The 17,146-nt window shown below is 36.2% G+C and overlaps 3 protein-coding genes across 3 annotated transcripts; all 3 read right to left on the minus strand.

Moving 5' to 3' along the window:
- Nucleotides 1–7,477: 7,477 nt before the first annotated feature.
- LOC110775422 (uncharacterized) lies at nucleotides 7,478–8,851 on the minus strand. The gene is made up of 2 exons (XM_021980023.2): nucleotides 8,056–8,851; nucleotides 7,478–7,977 (listed from the first exon to the last, which is right to left on the minus strand). The coding sequence occupies exons 1-2, from the start codon at nucleotides 8,849–8,851 to the stop codon at nucleotides 7,478–7,480; spliced, it is 1,296 nt and encodes a 431-aa protein (XP_021835715.2).
- A 51-nt stretch (nucleotides 8,852–8,902) lies between these two features.
- Nucleotides 8,903–11,215, minus strand: LOC130466242 (L10-interacting MYB domain-containing protein-like). The gene is made up of 4 exons (XM_056834971.1): nucleotides 10,990–11,215; nucleotides 10,854–10,904; nucleotides 9,743–10,066; nucleotides 8,903–9,646 (listed from the first exon to the last, which is right to left on the minus strand). Exons 1-4 carry the CDS (start codon nucleotides 11,083–11,085, stop codon nucleotides 9,005–9,007), a joined length of 1,113 nt encoding a protein of 370 aa, XP_056690949.1. The 5' UTR covers nucleotides 11,086–11,215; the 3' UTR covers nucleotides 8,903–9,004.
- Nucleotides 11,216–11,842: 627 nt separating this feature from the next.
- LOC110774927 (30S ribosomal protein 2, chloroplastic-like) lies at nucleotides 11,843–16,451 on the minus strand. Its single transcript, NM_001426272.1, has 4 exons — nucleotides 15,809–16,451; nucleotides 12,713–12,814; nucleotides 12,324–12,623; nucleotides 11,843–12,204 (listed from the first exon to the last, which is right to left on the minus strand). The coding sequence occupies exons 1-4, from the start codon at nucleotides 16,148–16,150 to the stop codon at nucleotides 12,166–12,168; spliced, it is 783 nt and encodes a 260-aa protein (NP_001413201.1). The 5' UTR covers nucleotides 16,151–16,451; the 3' UTR covers nucleotides 11,843–12,165.
- Nucleotides 16,452–17,146: the final 695 nt, after the last annotated feature.

Raw genomic sequence — 17,146 nt, forward strand, 5'->3', positions numbered from 1 at the left:
AGAATCTCATAGTTTCATTGACCTGATCTCTATGTTTCTTTACTATCTAATAGAAGAATCTCATAGTTTCAGTGACTTGAATTCTATGCCTACTTGGGTATAGAACATCAAACATTAGAATATCAATAGCCACTTGAAAGTCCTTTGAATATTCTGTTCTCTTTGAAGCACTTGTAAAGTCTTCTAAGAGATATCTATTCTTTAAAGCCACTTCTAAAGTCCTTAAAGAATAAGTTCGGATTTTCTGAAGTACTTCGAAAAGCCTCCGGAATGTCCGTTTATGTTTGTTGTTCGCCTCGAAAACTTTCGAGGTCTATTTTCTCCCACTTGTCATTTTGGAAACGAATCTCCAAAAGGACATTATTTCGAGCAAACAAACATTATGTTCTCAAAAATTCGTGGTAGAAACAATACCCTTGTGTCTCATTTGAATAAATCACAATGAAACATATATCTAGACTTGGGCCTTAGTTTGTTGAATAACAAACACTAAGCTCCCACTGAGTTTAGCAACTCTTTAGATATATAATTGAAAAGATATCCTGAAATTACTTTTCAATAGCTTTGACGAATTTGGTTTAGTTTGGTGGTTGTTGAGCATTTTGTTTTAGAAATTATAGGAAAAGTCTTTATGATCCGTCATTGATCGAATCAAGTACTAATTGACTTCGATTATTCCAACTAAGATATGCCATATCTTATGGACCTAGATTGTGAAATTACAACACACAATCATTGATGATCATATTTGGTCTCAAGTAATCATCAACATGATCTAACCTAGATCTTTATGATTTCTTGCCAAGTGGATTTTATACTTTTGAATCTTTGAACTAGCCAAACAGATTCAACTTATATCACATTTGAGTAAATAAACCTATATTCACTCAAATCCATGTGAAATAATAAAGTCATAAAACCTTTCTTTAGCTTTGAACTCTATCGTCTAGGCGTTCTAACAATAGTTCATATTCTTTGTTACTTTCAACAAGTAAGACTAGCTTGTCTTAAGTTGATCTAGAAATCAACCAACTTTCAAAAGTCCATCAAAATAGAGATTTTGAATGTTAACTTGTTGATATGGTCTAAGCAACAATGCCAAAGATTAGTGGAACTCATATCAAGAAGTTGATTTGAACCTAGTAAAGTTCTTTAAAGAGTTGTTTGTTTTAATCAAGCATATTGACTCAACCTGTAATTGACCATTTCATTCAAATAAACAAACAAACATTGCTTTTGTTTTTCTTGAATGTAAGTCTTTCTGTGTTTGAAGCAGAAATTTAGGTATGCTGATTATGGAACAAAATAGCCATTTAGTTCCAGCCTTTGAAAGGACTTAAAACAAACTAGATGACCCTACAACTAATGTAGTATTGCCATGCTTCATTTCTCACTTGTAGGTCATTAGTGTATCCTAGCTTCCATTGTTTGAGTTTTTACCGAAGTAAGAACCTCAAGCGGTATATGATACCAAGGAAGTTTGATTGCTAGGTCACTTCTCTTTAAACATAAATTTATAGGTAGAAACGGAATCGTAAATTCCTTTCATTTGTTCCTTGTTTCCTATTTCTTGTACCCTTTCTTATAGTCTTAAGAATTGAATTCTTTAGTGTTGACTTTTATACTTGTTAGACATGTCCAATGTCACCCCAACAAGGTTCTTAACATTTAATTTATGTTGAATATTAAGTTTCAACTAGATGATCTTACCAGAAGCTTCTAAAGTTCTCTAAGCATCGATCTATTCGAATGTCTAGGGACTAGACTCATTCGAGAATTAAATGGACAAAGATTTTAGGTTGTTAACCATTGGTAAAGCTGAGCGTTTAAGCTCAATGCTTTATGATCTCAAAACTACAGTGTATTTTGAATTCACAAGCACCAATTGGTTTGCCATTCGAATTTGATATTCGAAAACAACCATAAAAGTCGATATAAGAAACGTACATTTTAAATTGCTCACTTTCTCTCTTTTCCGTGAATCGTTCTTGGATTCACTACCAATCGAGGAAATTTACTGTTACCTTTCTAAAAGGATTTATTGCAGTGCAAGATATTTAATTATAAACAATAATTAAAACATACATTGAAGCATGCAAAGTCTAAACATTTATCATGAATAATAACTTGAAATTAAAGCAACCATGCAATTCAAACAAGTTATTAGCATTTTATTCGATTTTATTGTTCCGGCAGGGGTGAATAAAATGATTCCAAGATCCTAAAATCATTGAAGAACTAAGCACAGTTTGTCGACTTAATCCTAGAACATCTTAGGTAAGCAAAAGCCTTTTGCTAATAGTCTAGAAACTATTCTTGGTTGATAGGTACGTCTAAGAACTTATTAGGTAAACCTATCGAATTTGCCACGACATAAAAGGACTCCTTACTTATATCGTTGAGTTTCACCAAAACTAACATGTACTCACAATTATTTGTGTACCTTGCCCCTTTAGGACCAATAAGTAACACCTCGCTGAGCGAAAACTATTACTAGATTGATGTAAAGGATATCCAAGCAAGTGTATATTTTGGCATGGCACCTTTTAACTCAATTTTTAAGTTTGGAACTTAAGGCTCTTACTATGTTGGTTAGATTTTAAGTGAACTAAAATCCTTAATCATGCAACATAATCAAGCTTTTGATCTCATGCATTTTAAGACATATTTAAAACAATAAATAACTTAAAACATGCATAAGATATTTGTGATCTAGTATGGCCCGACTTCATCTTGAAGCTTTGACTTCAAAGTCCGTCTTGAAAATCTCCGTGGGAGGCACCATTTTCTTCAAATAGGATAAGCTATAACTAATTACAACTATTTGATGGTTCGCAGACCATATTTGAATTGAAAAATAACTTTGGTACTTTAGACCAATTACATTCAAATTAATGGTACGCAGACCATATTTTCTATCCTATTTGGGCCATACTAGTCACTTCATAACCTGCAAAACAGTACATATACAATATATACCATTCACCCATTCATTATCATGAATGGCCCACATAGCTGGTTAGTAAAACACATTATGCATCACGTAAACATTTGCAGCAATTAATCAAGGGCACCAATAATCTACCAATTATTCAGTCCTTATTAATTCTAATCAAGTTGTTTTAACCTTAAGGATTTGTAGACCTAATCAAGAGTTTATGACTAAAAAGCGCTCCCACTTAAACCAATAAATTCATATGCTTTACCAATTTTAAACATAAAAATGTATTTCTAGTCCAACCGGAAACATACAAATTTAATTAAAATTTAAAGCTCATATCAATTTATAATTGAATCCAAAAATTTAATTTAATTTCAGTCGTATTTAAATTAATTCATGATTTTAATTTTAGTAAAATAATTAGAATAAATAACATTTATTATAATTATAATATTCAAAATTAAAATCCAAGAAAATAATTCAAATTATTAATTTTAAAATCAATTAAAATTACGTGAACTGAAATTTTCAAATTAAACATTCAAAACGATCTAATCGTAACGCAAACACCCTACGCGTTGCACGCCCATGGACCGTACGCACATAGCCATTGCTGGCCATGTGCGCGCAGCCCATGCGCTCGTCGCATAGCTGCTGCATCCCCATCGCAAGCCTCCGCAAGCATTGGTGCTCGCTGCACGCGCCAGCACTCATCGCACGCGAGCTATCGCTCGCAGTGCGCGCGCGACATCGCTCGCTGGGCGCGCGACATCGCTCGCTGGGCGCGCGAGCCATCGCTCGCTGCGCGCGCGACATCGCTCGCTGGGCGCGCGACATCGCTCGCTGCGCGCGCGAGCCATCGCTCGCTGGGGCGCGACATCGCTCGCTGGGCGGGCGACATCGCGCGCTGTGCGCGCGAGTAATGCTGGGCGCAGCGCTCGTGGCACGCGAGCTTGCGCTCGCTGCGCGCGAGGCTGCGCGCCCTTGTGCGAGGCAGCGCGCGTTGTGGCGCAGCTCGCTTGCTGCCCACACGCGACTGCCTTGGCTCGCCCTTCGCCCATGCCCATTCGTTCATTGCTTGTGGCACACGACACAAGGCAGGGCTGCTGCCTTGTGCTCGTGCACTACGCCCTTGCTCATTGCATTCGTGCCGCACGGGCGACGAGCTCCCTTGCTCGTCGTCGCATGCCCGCATTATACAACACCCCTTAAGGGTAACACGAAGCGTCCATTGCTTCGTGCGTGCAAGTTTTATGAACGAATCGCATAAAAATTTAAAATTTATATTTAAAATTAATGACAAATTAATAAATAATATTAATTTCATAATTTTAGGGCGAAAAATCGAAAATTTATTATCCAATTGATTTCCGATTGTTATGGATTCAAGTCTAGGTCATAAAAATTTAAAATTTATCGTAAATTTTCAATTTTTATGGTGGTTTTTAATCATAGGTTTCTAATTAAATTACAATTAATTATGAAAATCAAATTAATTCTAAATTATTCTAATTTTCAACAAATTAATCATAATTACAAATTAGATTGCATAATTAACAAGACTAGGCATTCAAACTTGTTAAACATATGCAGTAGGTCAATCAAAAATTCAAGATTTATCAACAAGAATTGCAAATATTTAATTTAACATCTTAAATTTACGAAATTTTGCATTCGAAAAACTAAAACCTTCGAAAAGTCATAGTTAGGCTTCGAATTTGAGAATTCTGGGTTCGAATTTGAAAAATATTTTTTTTGTCAAAATTTTAGAATGCCTTTTACATGCGGAATTGACACAAAAATCACTCAATTCGGATGAGTAACGAAGAAACTGCCGAAAAACTGCGTACGTATAATTAAATAAACGCAATTTGCAATTAATTAACAATTACGAAAATTAATCACCCCTTTTAATTCTTGCAAATTTGTAATATTTAACCATGTTCATGCAATTTAGATTATGAAAATAATAAGGGGCTCGTGATACCACTGTTAGGTTATGATTCATATGACAGTTCATAAATCATGCGGAAAAACCATAAAGCCAGGAAACATATTATTTACACATAATCATTTAGCATAGTTTAGATGCATACTCTTTGTTGCGTGCCTTCCCTAGCTGCGCCCGAACCGAACAAGAACAAGTCTTTAGGACTCCAAGTGTCGTCCCTCCGTAGATAGTCCACAGCACGTCCGGATCCGCCTTAAGATTGACCAACTAGAATCGCCCTTAAGGTTCTAATATTTTCGGTTAGGTAGGCAAGAATATTGGCTGATTTTTCTGCTTAAAAATCTTAGTTTTGAATACTTAAAACTTGTTGTATAAATAATGACCCCTAGGCCTTTATTTATAGAGTTATGGAAAAGGAATCGTAATCCTAGTAGGATACGAATTAATTGAAATTAGAATCCTACATGAATTCTATTTAATTAATTTATCCAATAGGAATAGAAATTTAATCATACACTGACTCTTGTAGATTTAGGAATCACGCATGAGCACAAACTCACACACACACGGCAGCCACAAGGGCTGCCCATGCGCGTGCGAGCAGCAGCCCACGCAGCGCGGCCCACGCATCCGTGGCCTTGGCGCGCGCTGGGCCTGCCTTGCGGTAGGCCTGGGCGCTGCCTTGGCTGCGCGCGTGCTTGCTGGGCGATGGCCCGGCTTCGTGCTGGGCCTTCGTCCGGCAGGCCTCGTCCGATGCTAATTCGTACGATACGCTTCCGATTAAATTTCCAGTTCCGGAATTTATTTCCGATACGAACAATATTTAATATTTCCGATTCCGGAATTAATTTCCGTTTCGAACAAATATTTAATATTTCCGTTTCCGGAATTATTTTCCGATTCCGGTAATATTTCCGATTCTGACAATATTTCCGTTTCCGGCAATATTTCCGATTCTGGTAATATTTCCATTTCCAATAATATTTTCCGATACGTACCATGTTTCCGTTTCCGGCAACATCTACGACTTGGATAATATATTTCCGATACGATCCATATTTCCGTTTCCGGCAATATCATCGTTTCCGGAGTATTCATTTCTTGCCTGTGACGATCTTAGCTCCCACTGAAACCAAGATCCGTCGGTTCCGAATATTCATAGATGGAGTATTTAATGCCATTAAATACTTGATCCGTTTACGTACTATTTGTGTGACCCTACGGGTTCAGTCAAGAGTAAGCTGTGGATTAATATCATTAATTCCACTTGAACTGAAGCGGCCTCTAGCTAGGCATTCAGCTCACTTGATCTCACTGAATTATTAACTTGTTAATTAATACTGAACCGCATTTATTAGACTTAACATAGAATGCATACTTGGACCAAGGGCATTATTTCCTTCAATGCCCTTGGTCCAAGTATGCATTCTATGTTAAGTCTAATAAATGCGGTTCAGTATTAATTAACAAGTTAATAATTCAGTGAGATCAAGTGAGCTGAATGCCTAGCTAGAGGCCGCTTCAGTTCAAGTGGAATTAATGATATTAATCCACAGCTTACTCTTGACTGAACCCGTAGGGTCACACAAATTGTACGTAAACGGATCAAGTATTTAATGGCATTAAATACTCTATCTATGGATATTCGGAATCGACGGATCTTGGTTTCAGTGGGAGCTGAGATCGTCACAAGCAAGAAATGAATACTCCGGAAACGATGATATTGCCGGAAACGGAAATATGGATCGTATCGGAAATATAAATATTATCCAAGTCGTAGATGTTGCCGGAAACGGAAACATGGTACGTATCGGAAAATATTATCGGAAATGGAAATATTGCCGGAATCGGAAATATTGCCGGAAACGGAAATATTGTCAGAATCGGAAATATTATCGGAATCGGAAAATAATGCCGGAAACGGAAATATTAAATATTTGTTCGAAACGGAAATTAATTCCGGAATCGGAAATATTAAATATTGTTCGTATCGGAAATGAATTCCGAAATCGGGAATTTAATTGGAAGCGTATCGTACGAATTAGCATCGGACGAGGCTCGCTAGACGAAGGCCCAGAACGAAGCCAGGCCATCGCCCAGCAAGCCATGCAAGATCTGCAAATATTTTGAAATGGGGAAAGTATAAGAGCCTGTTTGGCCAAGCTTCTAGGAAACAGTTTCTGTTTCCTAAAAGTAGTTTTCTAGAAACTGTTTCTAGAGAAACCGTGAAGGTGTTTGGCCACACAGTTTAAGAAGCACTTCTTAGAAACAGAAACACTTTTACATTGTTTGGCCCATTGCTTTTGTTATAACTTCTTGTCTATTATTAACTAATTCTTAAAAGATGTTATTGTTGATTCTAAATCATACTATTATAAATAATTTCCATGTTAACTTTTACCTAAAAAAAATATTATCCTTATTATGCATTAATTATTTTGTTAAACCAAAATTTATTCCAACGACATATATATAATAATATATTGAGAAAAGATAGCTCGGGTATTTTTTTTAATTTAAACCAATTTCCACCAAACTATTTTAAGTTAATATAATATGTTTAATACACAACTAGTAATAACCTTTTATACACATTGCTCTTGCAAATCTTGTTTCAACATAGAAGATGCAATGTTGTGCCGGACAGACTCCATGCTATCATCATCCATTGAGCCATCGTGATCTTCTCGTAAAGTACTCGAAGAACCACCACCAATATCTTGAGCATCTTCTTCCACCACAGGAATATAATTTGGGTCCGCATCGCATTTGTCGAATTCCAAATCTTCAAGTGCATGTCTTCTAATGTAGTTGTGCATAGCCATAGTTGCAGCAACAATCTTGTTTTGTGTTTCTAGTGGAAAATTTGGCATCATGGATAGTATCCTCCATCTACTTTTCCATACTCCAAATGTTCGCTCAATCACATTCCTTAATGAAGAGTGTTTATAATTATAGACTTCGTAATAACCGGTTGGAGGTTGAGTTGAACGGCGATAATCAGGAATATGATATCGTTGGCCTTTAAACGGAGCCAAAAATCCTTTCATATTAGGATAACCCGCATCAACAACATAATATTTACCTACATTGCAAAAATGAGATATTACATAATATACAGTACGTAATAATATTAATTGTCATAAAATACACAAAAGTTTACCTTCTGGTGGATGAGGGAACGCCTTCTTTGGATTATCCATTGCATTCTTTAAAACACGATTGTCATGAACGGATCCAGGCCACCCAGCAACAAAGTATGTAAACAACATGTCAAAGTCACAAATTGCCAGAATATTTTGAGTTGGGTGCCCTTTACGCCCTATGTAAGGAATTCTATCTTCTTCCGGAACAACACATGGGATGTGAGTCCCATCAATGGCACCAATACAATCCTTGAAATGTGGCCAATACTTATAGTTACCTCGTATTTTGACCGAGACCTCCCTAAAATATGGATCAGAAGGTCTCACAATATCTCTAGAAAATTTAGTCATAGCTTTAAGAACTTCATTCATTTTTCTACTGATTGTTTCCCCCGAATGTTTAAACCTATTTTGCAGATTACGGTTTGATTGAAACTGAGCACATAAATATATAAACATTGCAAGTGATTCTTCAGAACACATGGTCCTAGTAGACTTCAAACCATAATCGTCTTTCAACAATTTAGCAAGACTACAGAACACATCAGACTCCATTCTAAACATCCTATAACTCTCACCTGGAGTTGAAAGCACTTCTTGTACCCATTGCCATCCAGAACACAATGAAATTCTAGGGGGTTGTTTTATCAAGTATTTAAAATAGTACTTGGTAAGTATCGTTACCCCTACAGCAGCCGATAACATCATTTGTTTACCCTTCAATTCTTCTTCAAGTAACATATCCTCAATTTCTTCATCTGTGGATTCATCATTGTCACTCCCACTTGAATAAATCTGATAAAGAATAACCATTTAAAACAAGAAACAAACAAGGTCACTTAAATATAAATAAATAAAGAGCAACGTTTGATACAAGTGGATGATAAAGAAATTTAAAATAACTAACATGGAAGTATAAAGACTATAGTTCAACACAAACAAGAAAAATAAATTTTAATTAATAACTTAAGTTTTATTCTTCTCCTTCTCCCTTAGTAGTTCTTGATCAAGCCAAGCACTTCGAATATCTTCACCGGGAAGGGCAACAAACATCTCTCTACATTCCTTCTTCATGAATAAGCGAGTCCCTAACATATAAAGTTCACTGCCTACTTCAACACCAGGTGTTACACCTAACAAAGTTAAGCACTCTTGAATGCTACATCCTGGGAGATCGGTTCTTCTTGAAGTTACTGTTGCACTAGACTGAGAGAAACTCTCCATTGCCCCAACAATCCGTTTTAGCTCATTTTGCATTAGCTTAGCAGTGCTCACTTTAGATTTCTTTCCCTTACAAACATTCTTCACTTTCACACCAGTAGGTATAGTTACATTTGACTTCCTAATATTCTCACTTTCAGGTTGTAGAGGATGTGTTTGAGTAGTGTTTGAATCAAGAGTTATGTCAACCTGTTCCTCATCTTCTACATCAAAATTTCCTACTATAGAGTCATCTTCTACTTCTACCTCAGTCTCTTCTACAACTTCTTCTTCTGAATAAGGATTCCATGAAGTTGCATCAGAAGCATATATTTTCGAGAACATGATTTCTTGCTCCGTTAAGTTCTTAATACCACCTTCACGGAAAATTGCAGCATTAGCATCCACCTACACAAATGTACCACACCCGTATATACGATTAGTAACAAAAGCTTAAGGAAAATAAATAACAGATATGTAATAGATTCAAGAGAGAAGACATACTTGTTCTTTGTTTTCCCACCAGTCTTCAGATGCATCGATAGTGTTGTTGTCGTGGTTCCAACCTAATCCCGTCTCCTTGTGTAGATTCTTCCATGTCGAGAACTCACTTTTCAACTTCTCCCACTTATTTTTCAATTGTTTTTGATCATACCTTTTTCCAGTCCTTAATTGGAATTTCTTAACCACATTATCCCAACCAACCCTATTAAAATGCGTGTTTGGTCTATTCCCTGCATGCACCTCATCAGCACACACCTCACAAAATATTCTAGTTGATTCATCATCCCACGTCGCTTTTGATCTCTTCACTTTTTGCTCATTCATCTAACTCCATAAGATTAGATTGAAAAATATAACAAATAAACAACTAACATAGGATAAAAAATAATCTATGAAAGTAATAAAAAATTCAGTATACAAATATTTTGAATTGCCTCTCTAATAAAAAATTCAGTATACAAATATTTTGAATTGCCTCTCTGTTCTATGTTTGGTTGAGTCAAAATTTGGCAAACAATTTATTCAAGGGAAGTAATAAATAATTAGGATGTGTTAGTTAGAAAGTGGTTTAACAAATTGTAACTTAATGATCATCATATATTCTATAATACTTTGATGATAGTACTTTGCATTACCAAAATAATTCTTAGTAGGATGTAGCATTATCAAAATATAGTACTTATCAAAACCCAGCCGGTTCTTCTTGATGATAGTACTTTGCATTATCAAAACCAAGCAGCAACTTATATTTCCTCTTGCAAATTTATTTTTTACATGATTTTAGTCAAGTGTTTAAACTTTTTTAATCATTTCATTTATCTTAACATCTGTAAACTAACTTATATAAAACTTATTCTTATCAAAATTTGCTTAATTTGTAGAACAGGGTCTTTAAATTTAGGAGTTCTAGACATTGAGTAACTGGCCCAAATCAAAGTAGATAAAACAAATTGTTTCAGAACACAACCACACACTAGCATTAAGGAATTAATATAACAATCACGGCCTAGTGCCGACGCCGACTTGTTTGAATCAAAAAGTTAATGGGTCAGAGATTGGAGAGGAAAGTAGGATAAACAAAACTAATCTAATTTCTTTTAATTAAACTCACCTGATTTGAAGGAGGAGAAGGAATAGTAGATGGATGCATCTTCGATTTCCCCTATTCAACCAAAATTACAGAAATTAGGGTTCTACCCCTAACAAATTAATTGGGGAAACAGATTTGTATAAATAATTAAATTCACCTTATTAGCTGTGTTGCTCGTCGTAGATTTCGTGGGTGGACGAACGGGTGGAGTATTCATCGACGATGTAGGTGGTCTGCGTTCTCCGGGATGCATCGATCAAAAATAATGAGGGAAGTAGGAGAGACAGTTGTGAGTTGAGGGAAGTAGGAGAGACAGTAAAGATGAGAGAGAAATAATGAACTTGATTTATTTATTATATGAGGGACAATAGGTCATTTTTTCTATTCAGAGGGGCAAGGCTGTCAAAAAATATACTCTCATTAAATGAGGGGAATAGCTCCCCGAGAAACTAAAATCAGAAGCCTCCTTTTGGAGCTTCTGTTTCTCAAGCCCATAGAAGCTAGTTTGGGCTTCTAGGAAGCTGTTTTCTACAACACAAAAATCCTTGTTTGGCCAAGTTTCTACTTCTCACTCCTAGAAGCTGCTCTAGGAGCTTGGCCAAACAGGGTCTAAGTGTTTGATGATATGTACAAATGAACAAGGAACCCTATTTTTAGGCTCCTAAAAGGGGCTTTTACTAATGGGCTCTATCTCATGCTATAAGCATCTAGAGAAATCCAAGCTATAATGTTCAACAATACTCTAGAACTTCCCGAAACATCCTTGAAGATTGTTGCACCATCGGGTATTTACGGGCCTCAAAACCCAATTTCGACCCCTTTATTTGGGCCAAAATATGTGGACCCCCAAGTTACCGCCCAAACAAAGCCCTATAGGCCCACAAAACAGCCAATTATTACGTTACCGTCAACCGAATGTTCACTAGACATTCATGTCCGACAAAAATAAAACTTAAAACAGTACCTAATCTATTATTTAGGGAAGGCAATAAAATGAGAAAAAGATCCAATAAAAAAGATAGCAGCATTGACACTTAGTTGCCAAGTACACATAATATAAGATAGAGCTCACGTCAAAAATACAACCCCAACAAGCCAAAAACACAGGAAGGCACAAATCTAGTACAGTATAAAATAATACTATTAAGCAAACATCTTCTTTAAAGCATCATCGTGCAAACAATAGGCTAATTTTTTCCCATTAAAACGGTAAGTGAGAATTATTACTGTTAAGCAAAAATTGTAGCTATGTCTTAAAGAGGAGATGCTGATTGCTACCACGAAGATGTCGATAGTAGTAAAACAGTAACACAGTAAACTCTCTGATACTAATCTAGGCTTTGTTGACGCGTATCTTTTGTCCTTCCAAAACCTACAAACAAAAGTATCTGCATTAGAATTTAGAAGATGCAATAAAAACAATTTAAAGGAACTTTGATATATTCAGATGATCCAATTATAATGTGCGAATCACGGTTGGTTTGAGCTTACAGAATTATTGAGAGCTTGAATTGCAGCCTCAACTTCCTCTTCTGATGAGAAACTAACAAACCCAAAACCATTAGATTTAGAGGTCCCTGGTGTCCGTTGAACCTTTGCACCGAGAACCTTCCCTTTCTCTGAGAAGAAATCCTTTAGCAACTCATTCGTCACTGTCTTTGCAAGATTACCGATATATACTTTATACGGACTCTCAACAAATTGTGAATCCTCTGCCTGGGTTGTTGCTATATCCATACCTTCTAACGGTTTCTCAGTAATATTCACTTTGATTTTACGCCCACCGATTTCCTGCACCAGAAAGGGCAATAGAGAAGGAGAAATATGAGCAAAAACCGAAGCAATACTTGTATACAGACCCTGAGTATAAAAGTACATACTGTGTCGTTCAATTTCTCAATCACTGCATTCGCGTCTTCAACAGTCTTCATTGTCACAAAACCAAACCTTCTGCTTCTTCCAGAATATTTATCATACATCACCTGCAGGAAACAGGTAGTGTTTCAAGTGTTTATCAGAACTATCACTTAAAAATAACAGAGAAAGATTTCCTGTGGACCCTTAGTTTTCTATGCAACCTTGGCATAAATTACTAATGAAAAATTCTTTAACAGATCACCCTAGACAATACAGTACAGTAATAAGCATACAACAAATTTCATGGTTGATAGAAACCTATTAAACGAAAAGGCATCACTTAATCTTTTCCAGTTGTTATTATCGCCCACAACTAAGCCTTATTCCCAAAAGGATAGGGTCAGCTACATGAACCTAAAACCTATCTACTGTGGTCTTCCACAAAGATCCTCTTCCTTTTTTCGCTTCTATCTAGACTTCTAGAGCTACACGCTCTTTCTAACCCATTTTCTTCATGTGAATCATGTCATTCCTCCAAAAAGCGAAAATGTGTATGAACCAAAGCTGAAAGCCATCTATTTCTTTATCCTCAAAAACTCAGATACAACCAATGTGGTCATAGAAAAGGAAGAGGGTTTAGAAGTTTGATGTAGACTAATAGTTTCTTCACTATTCAGCTCAGTATCTTACTTTTATGCCGGCCCTTAGAGGTGCCCTCGAGAAGAAAACAAATTAATCTTTACAAGTTAGCCCAGTTCCATAGTATCTTTCCAATTGGATACAGGATAAAATCCCCAGTTGCCTTAGCACATAATGACACTAACAAAGTAGCCTTAACCCATAAATTATCACAAGAACAAGCAACTCCGTCAAAGATACGACCATTCCATTCCAGCAAATGGTTCACGGAATAACTAAAGTGGCATTTTGCACAGCCACTGTTTCCACTTCGCCCATCCAAACTCCACAAAACGAATTTGTACCCTATCCTTTATATTAGAATGACAAACCAAATTCCCAAACACTTTATGCACCCCAAGGCTCTCCCCAACTGTAGCAAGGAGCTCTTAGAGAAGGAACACATGTGATCAAGATTCACAATTAGCTCGACAAAGCAAATAAAAATGGCCACTGTTTTCGGAGCATATACTTTGTATTGATCCATCATTCCATCCCAAAGCTGCGTCCACATGAAACCTCTCAACTTAAGAGGGAACTTGCCCTTCCAACTGAAATTTGCTAGAGGAAAGGCTGGACCATTTAGGAGGTCTACTCAGGCAACAAAGAAAGGATATTGAAGAAAGAAAACCTCTAAGGAATCTCCCATTCATACCCCAGAATACGCCATTTTCTTTAATTGAAAAGCTAAGTGATCACAAATAGAAGTGAGCTCCAAGATAAAAGTGAATAGGTCACACGGATGATAGAAAAAATATAATTCTTTTCATACAAATATAAGAGTATTTGTATGAAAAGAATTATTATATATCCGATGGAGCCAAAGATTCATTTGTTCTTTTGGCTGTGGGATGTAAAAGACTTAATCAAAATGGCTCTTAATACCTCTTCGCTTCCATTCCATGAATTAGAAGATGGTCGTCCCGTCGTCGTCCCGTTATTGTTTTTGGGTCAATTGGAAACAGCCTCTCTGCAATTGCAGGGGTAAGGTTGCGTACACCCGACCCCCCCACTGGCCCCCCCTTACCCCGCTTCTTGCGGGAGCCTCTTTGAAGCAATGGGGTAAAGATGAAGATGACGAATATAAGAGTAAGAATCATTTAATCATTACTAAAATTTCTAGATTAGCAGAAGCCTATGGTGTATCTCGGTTCAACACTTCAACCATTCAACTGCAAGCTGCATAATGATTTTCTCTAACTGCAACCAATAACTGTAGACACCAATTGGGGTATGTTTCTGCTACATGATTTCCCTTCTCCTGATAACAAATGGACGAATGTTACTGTGAATCCACAAAAGAGACTTGAAGTCTGATAATGAAAATTCCTCTGATCATTAATGAGGCGCAGGCTTCTCAAAAAATATTCCTGTTTGTCCTATAGTTCAATATACATAATGATAGGAGCAGGGTAATTGCAAGATCAGGCTAACAACGAATACTGTTGTGACTTGCCCAAAACTTCATGTCTGTTCTACACGTGGGCTTTTGATATTCCTTTGAAGATGTCTTATACCTGAAGACTCGAAGAGGCTTTAGCATAAAGTGATTCTTAGTTCCCAAGGAGTATCACAGGGGCAATACAGGGATGGGGTTACTAAGGCAATGCTTATTCTCAAACGGTTCACAACCAGCGAGTATTCTTTCTTTCTCTTGTTTCACCACATTACTGTATAGAGAAGAGAAACAAATCATATAGTTCACATTTTGCGGTAGGTATCCAATTCGTTATGATTTCAAACCATTTCAGGGGACGAAAAGATGACTAAGAAACATCAATAGGAAAAGAAAAAATCTCACAGAAAAACAGCCACACCAAGCTCTGTATCCTCGATTAACTAATATTGAGCTTTTCACCTTAAAACCAGTAAATCAGCAGCGCCTTACAACCCTCACATATTTCCAGTGTAGTTTAATCTAACAGCCAAACCTTCTTCAACCACCAATGTCCAGTGTGCCCTCCATAGATCAACATCATCAAATTCTACTTCATACCATTCTACTTCATACCTCAAAGAAACAATATTTATGAAGTACAAACCTTAAACACCAAAATAAGAGCTACATCAAGTCATCAAGTGCTCCACCTCTTCAAATGATATACATTGCTTCCATCAAGGTATACATGATCTAGAGCCAGTGACGCCTATATCCATTTTGTTAAATACACATATGCTCAGTACTCTCCTGAATTAATCTTGTAAAATGTAGAACTCACCTATTCTTACTCTACAAGAATCATAAACTTTTGACAGTTGATAAACACCAAATAAATGAACAAACTCCCAAATATACAGAAACCCATTAAGCAAACAGAACAAAATAGCAGAAAAACCAAATGAAATGCTAATTTTACTCACACCAAACATAAATTGCTGAAAATACACAAAACCCCAGAAAAAATTATGATGTAAAAAAAAGAATGCTAAGAAGAAGAAACCTCAGCTATCTCAATAGCACCGTGCTCTTCAACAATAGTACGAAGCTCATCATTATTGAGATTCCTTGGAATGTTACCAACATATAATCTACGAGCTCCTTCTCCATCTGAAGATGATGATGCAGTAGATGAAGAAGATGTTTCTTCAGTTACAACAGCTCGAACCTTCAACAATGGCGGATTTGTTGAGACTCTAGTCTTCAATTTTAGACCAAACCCATTGCTAAAAGATTGCAATTGGACCAGATTTTGCGATGAAAACTTGGGTTTTGAAGAAGAAGAAGATGATGAACAGTGTTGAAGGAGACCATGACATGGGAGGATTGATGAAATTGTTGCCATTTTTTCTGGGTTTTTTTTTGCTTTTGTTGTTGATTATTTGATGATGATGATAATTTTGAACTTCCCAAATCAAAAATTAATTGACTTTGGAGGAGATAGATCGCCCAGATATTGAAGATTTTGGTAGTAACACAAATTTTTGAATGGGGTTTTGGGAAATTGCAAGAAATGAGAGAGGGGTTTTTGCTCTTCTTTTCCCTGTGTTATCGCTTTATCCATATGTCACCTGCCTATCACGTGCCATCTAAAAAGAGATAGGCCTTCTTCCCAAAGGCCCAATTTGCAAATTTAGATTGTGCCATCCAAATTCCAAATAAGCAATGGCCTTTTAAGTCCTAACTTATCAAGAAATAAAAATAAAAAGAAGAAAAGGTCCATAACAAAAGCCAATACGTTGATGGTTGGAAATACGATGTCCAAAAGATGCTACATATTTCCTCCGTTTCGAAATAATTGGAACACTCCATCTTTCAGCACTATTTACAAATTTCAGTTTGACTATCATTTGTAATTTATGGGTAAAGAAAAATATAGTCATTTGAAGTCTTATTTAATTCGTCTCGATATGTACTTTAGAAATATCAACTTTTTATAATTTTATCAATACAAAATTAGAATATTAATGTTCAAACATTTACGTTGGTCAGCGTGAAAAAGTAAATAGTCCCTATTATTTCGAAAAGGATGGAGTAATATGCTTGTAAGCAAGGTTCTCTAATCTGTTCGACTTATTTTGACTCATTTTAGTAAAAGTAAGTTTAGATAAGTTCACATAAGTTTAAATAATGGAGTATAAGTTCGAAAAAAATAAATTTTTCAGTCATTTTCACACATAAATAAATTTATTTCTCATAAAATAAGTTTATTTCAGATAAAATAATTAAGTTAACATAAATTTAGGTAATATAAGTGGAGTAAAACGAAACCCAACATAACATTGACATCTCATAAGTATAAGATTATACTTGAGAGTTGATTGAGACGACGATTTACTAA

The sequence above is a fragment of the Spinacia oleracea genome, chromosome 1 (assembly GCF_020520425.1).
Source record: "Spinacia oleracea cultivar Varoflay chromosome 1, BTI_SOV_V1, whole genome shotgun sequence".
In the NCBI taxonomy this organism is placed as follows: Eukaryota; Viridiplantae; Streptophyta; class Magnoliopsida; order Caryophyllales; family Amaranthaceae; genus Spinacia; species Spinacia oleracea.

Bases quoted from the DNA above. Each gene is read 5' to 3' on its own strand.
- LOC110775422 (XM_021980023.2), bottom strand. From the start codon at position 8,851: ATGGTTATTCTTTATCAGATTTATTCAAGTGGGAGTGACAATGATGAA. The intron at 7,978-8,055 runs GTAAACTTTTGT...TTTGCAATGTAG, and splicing joins GTTCCCTCATCCACCAGAAG to GTAAATATTATGTTGTTGAT.
- LOC130466242 (XM_056834971.1), bottom strand. From the start codon at position 11,085: ATGCATCCCGGAGAACGCAGACCACCTACATCGTCGATGAATACTCCA. The intron at 10,905-10,989 runs GTGAATTTAATT...TTGGTTGAATAG, and splicing joins CGAGCAACACAGCTAATAAG to GGGAAATCGAAGATGCATCC. The intron at 9,647-9,742 runs GTATGTCTTCTC...ACATTTGTGTAG, and splicing joins GGTGGGAAAACAAAGAACAA to GTGGATGCTAATGCTGCAAT.
- LOC110774927 (NM_001426272.1), bottom strand. From the start codon at position 16,150: ATGGCAACAATTTCATCAATCCTCCCATGTCATGGTCTCCTTCAACAC. The intron at 12,815-15,808 runs GTTTCTTCTTCT...TGTTTCCTGCAG, and splicing joins GTGCTATTGAGATAGCTGAG to GTGATGTATGATAAATATTC. The intron at 12,205-12,323 runs GTAAGCTCAAAC...TTTTGTTTGTAG, and splicing joins TTCAAGCTCTCAATAATTCT to GTTTTGGAAGGACAAAAGAT.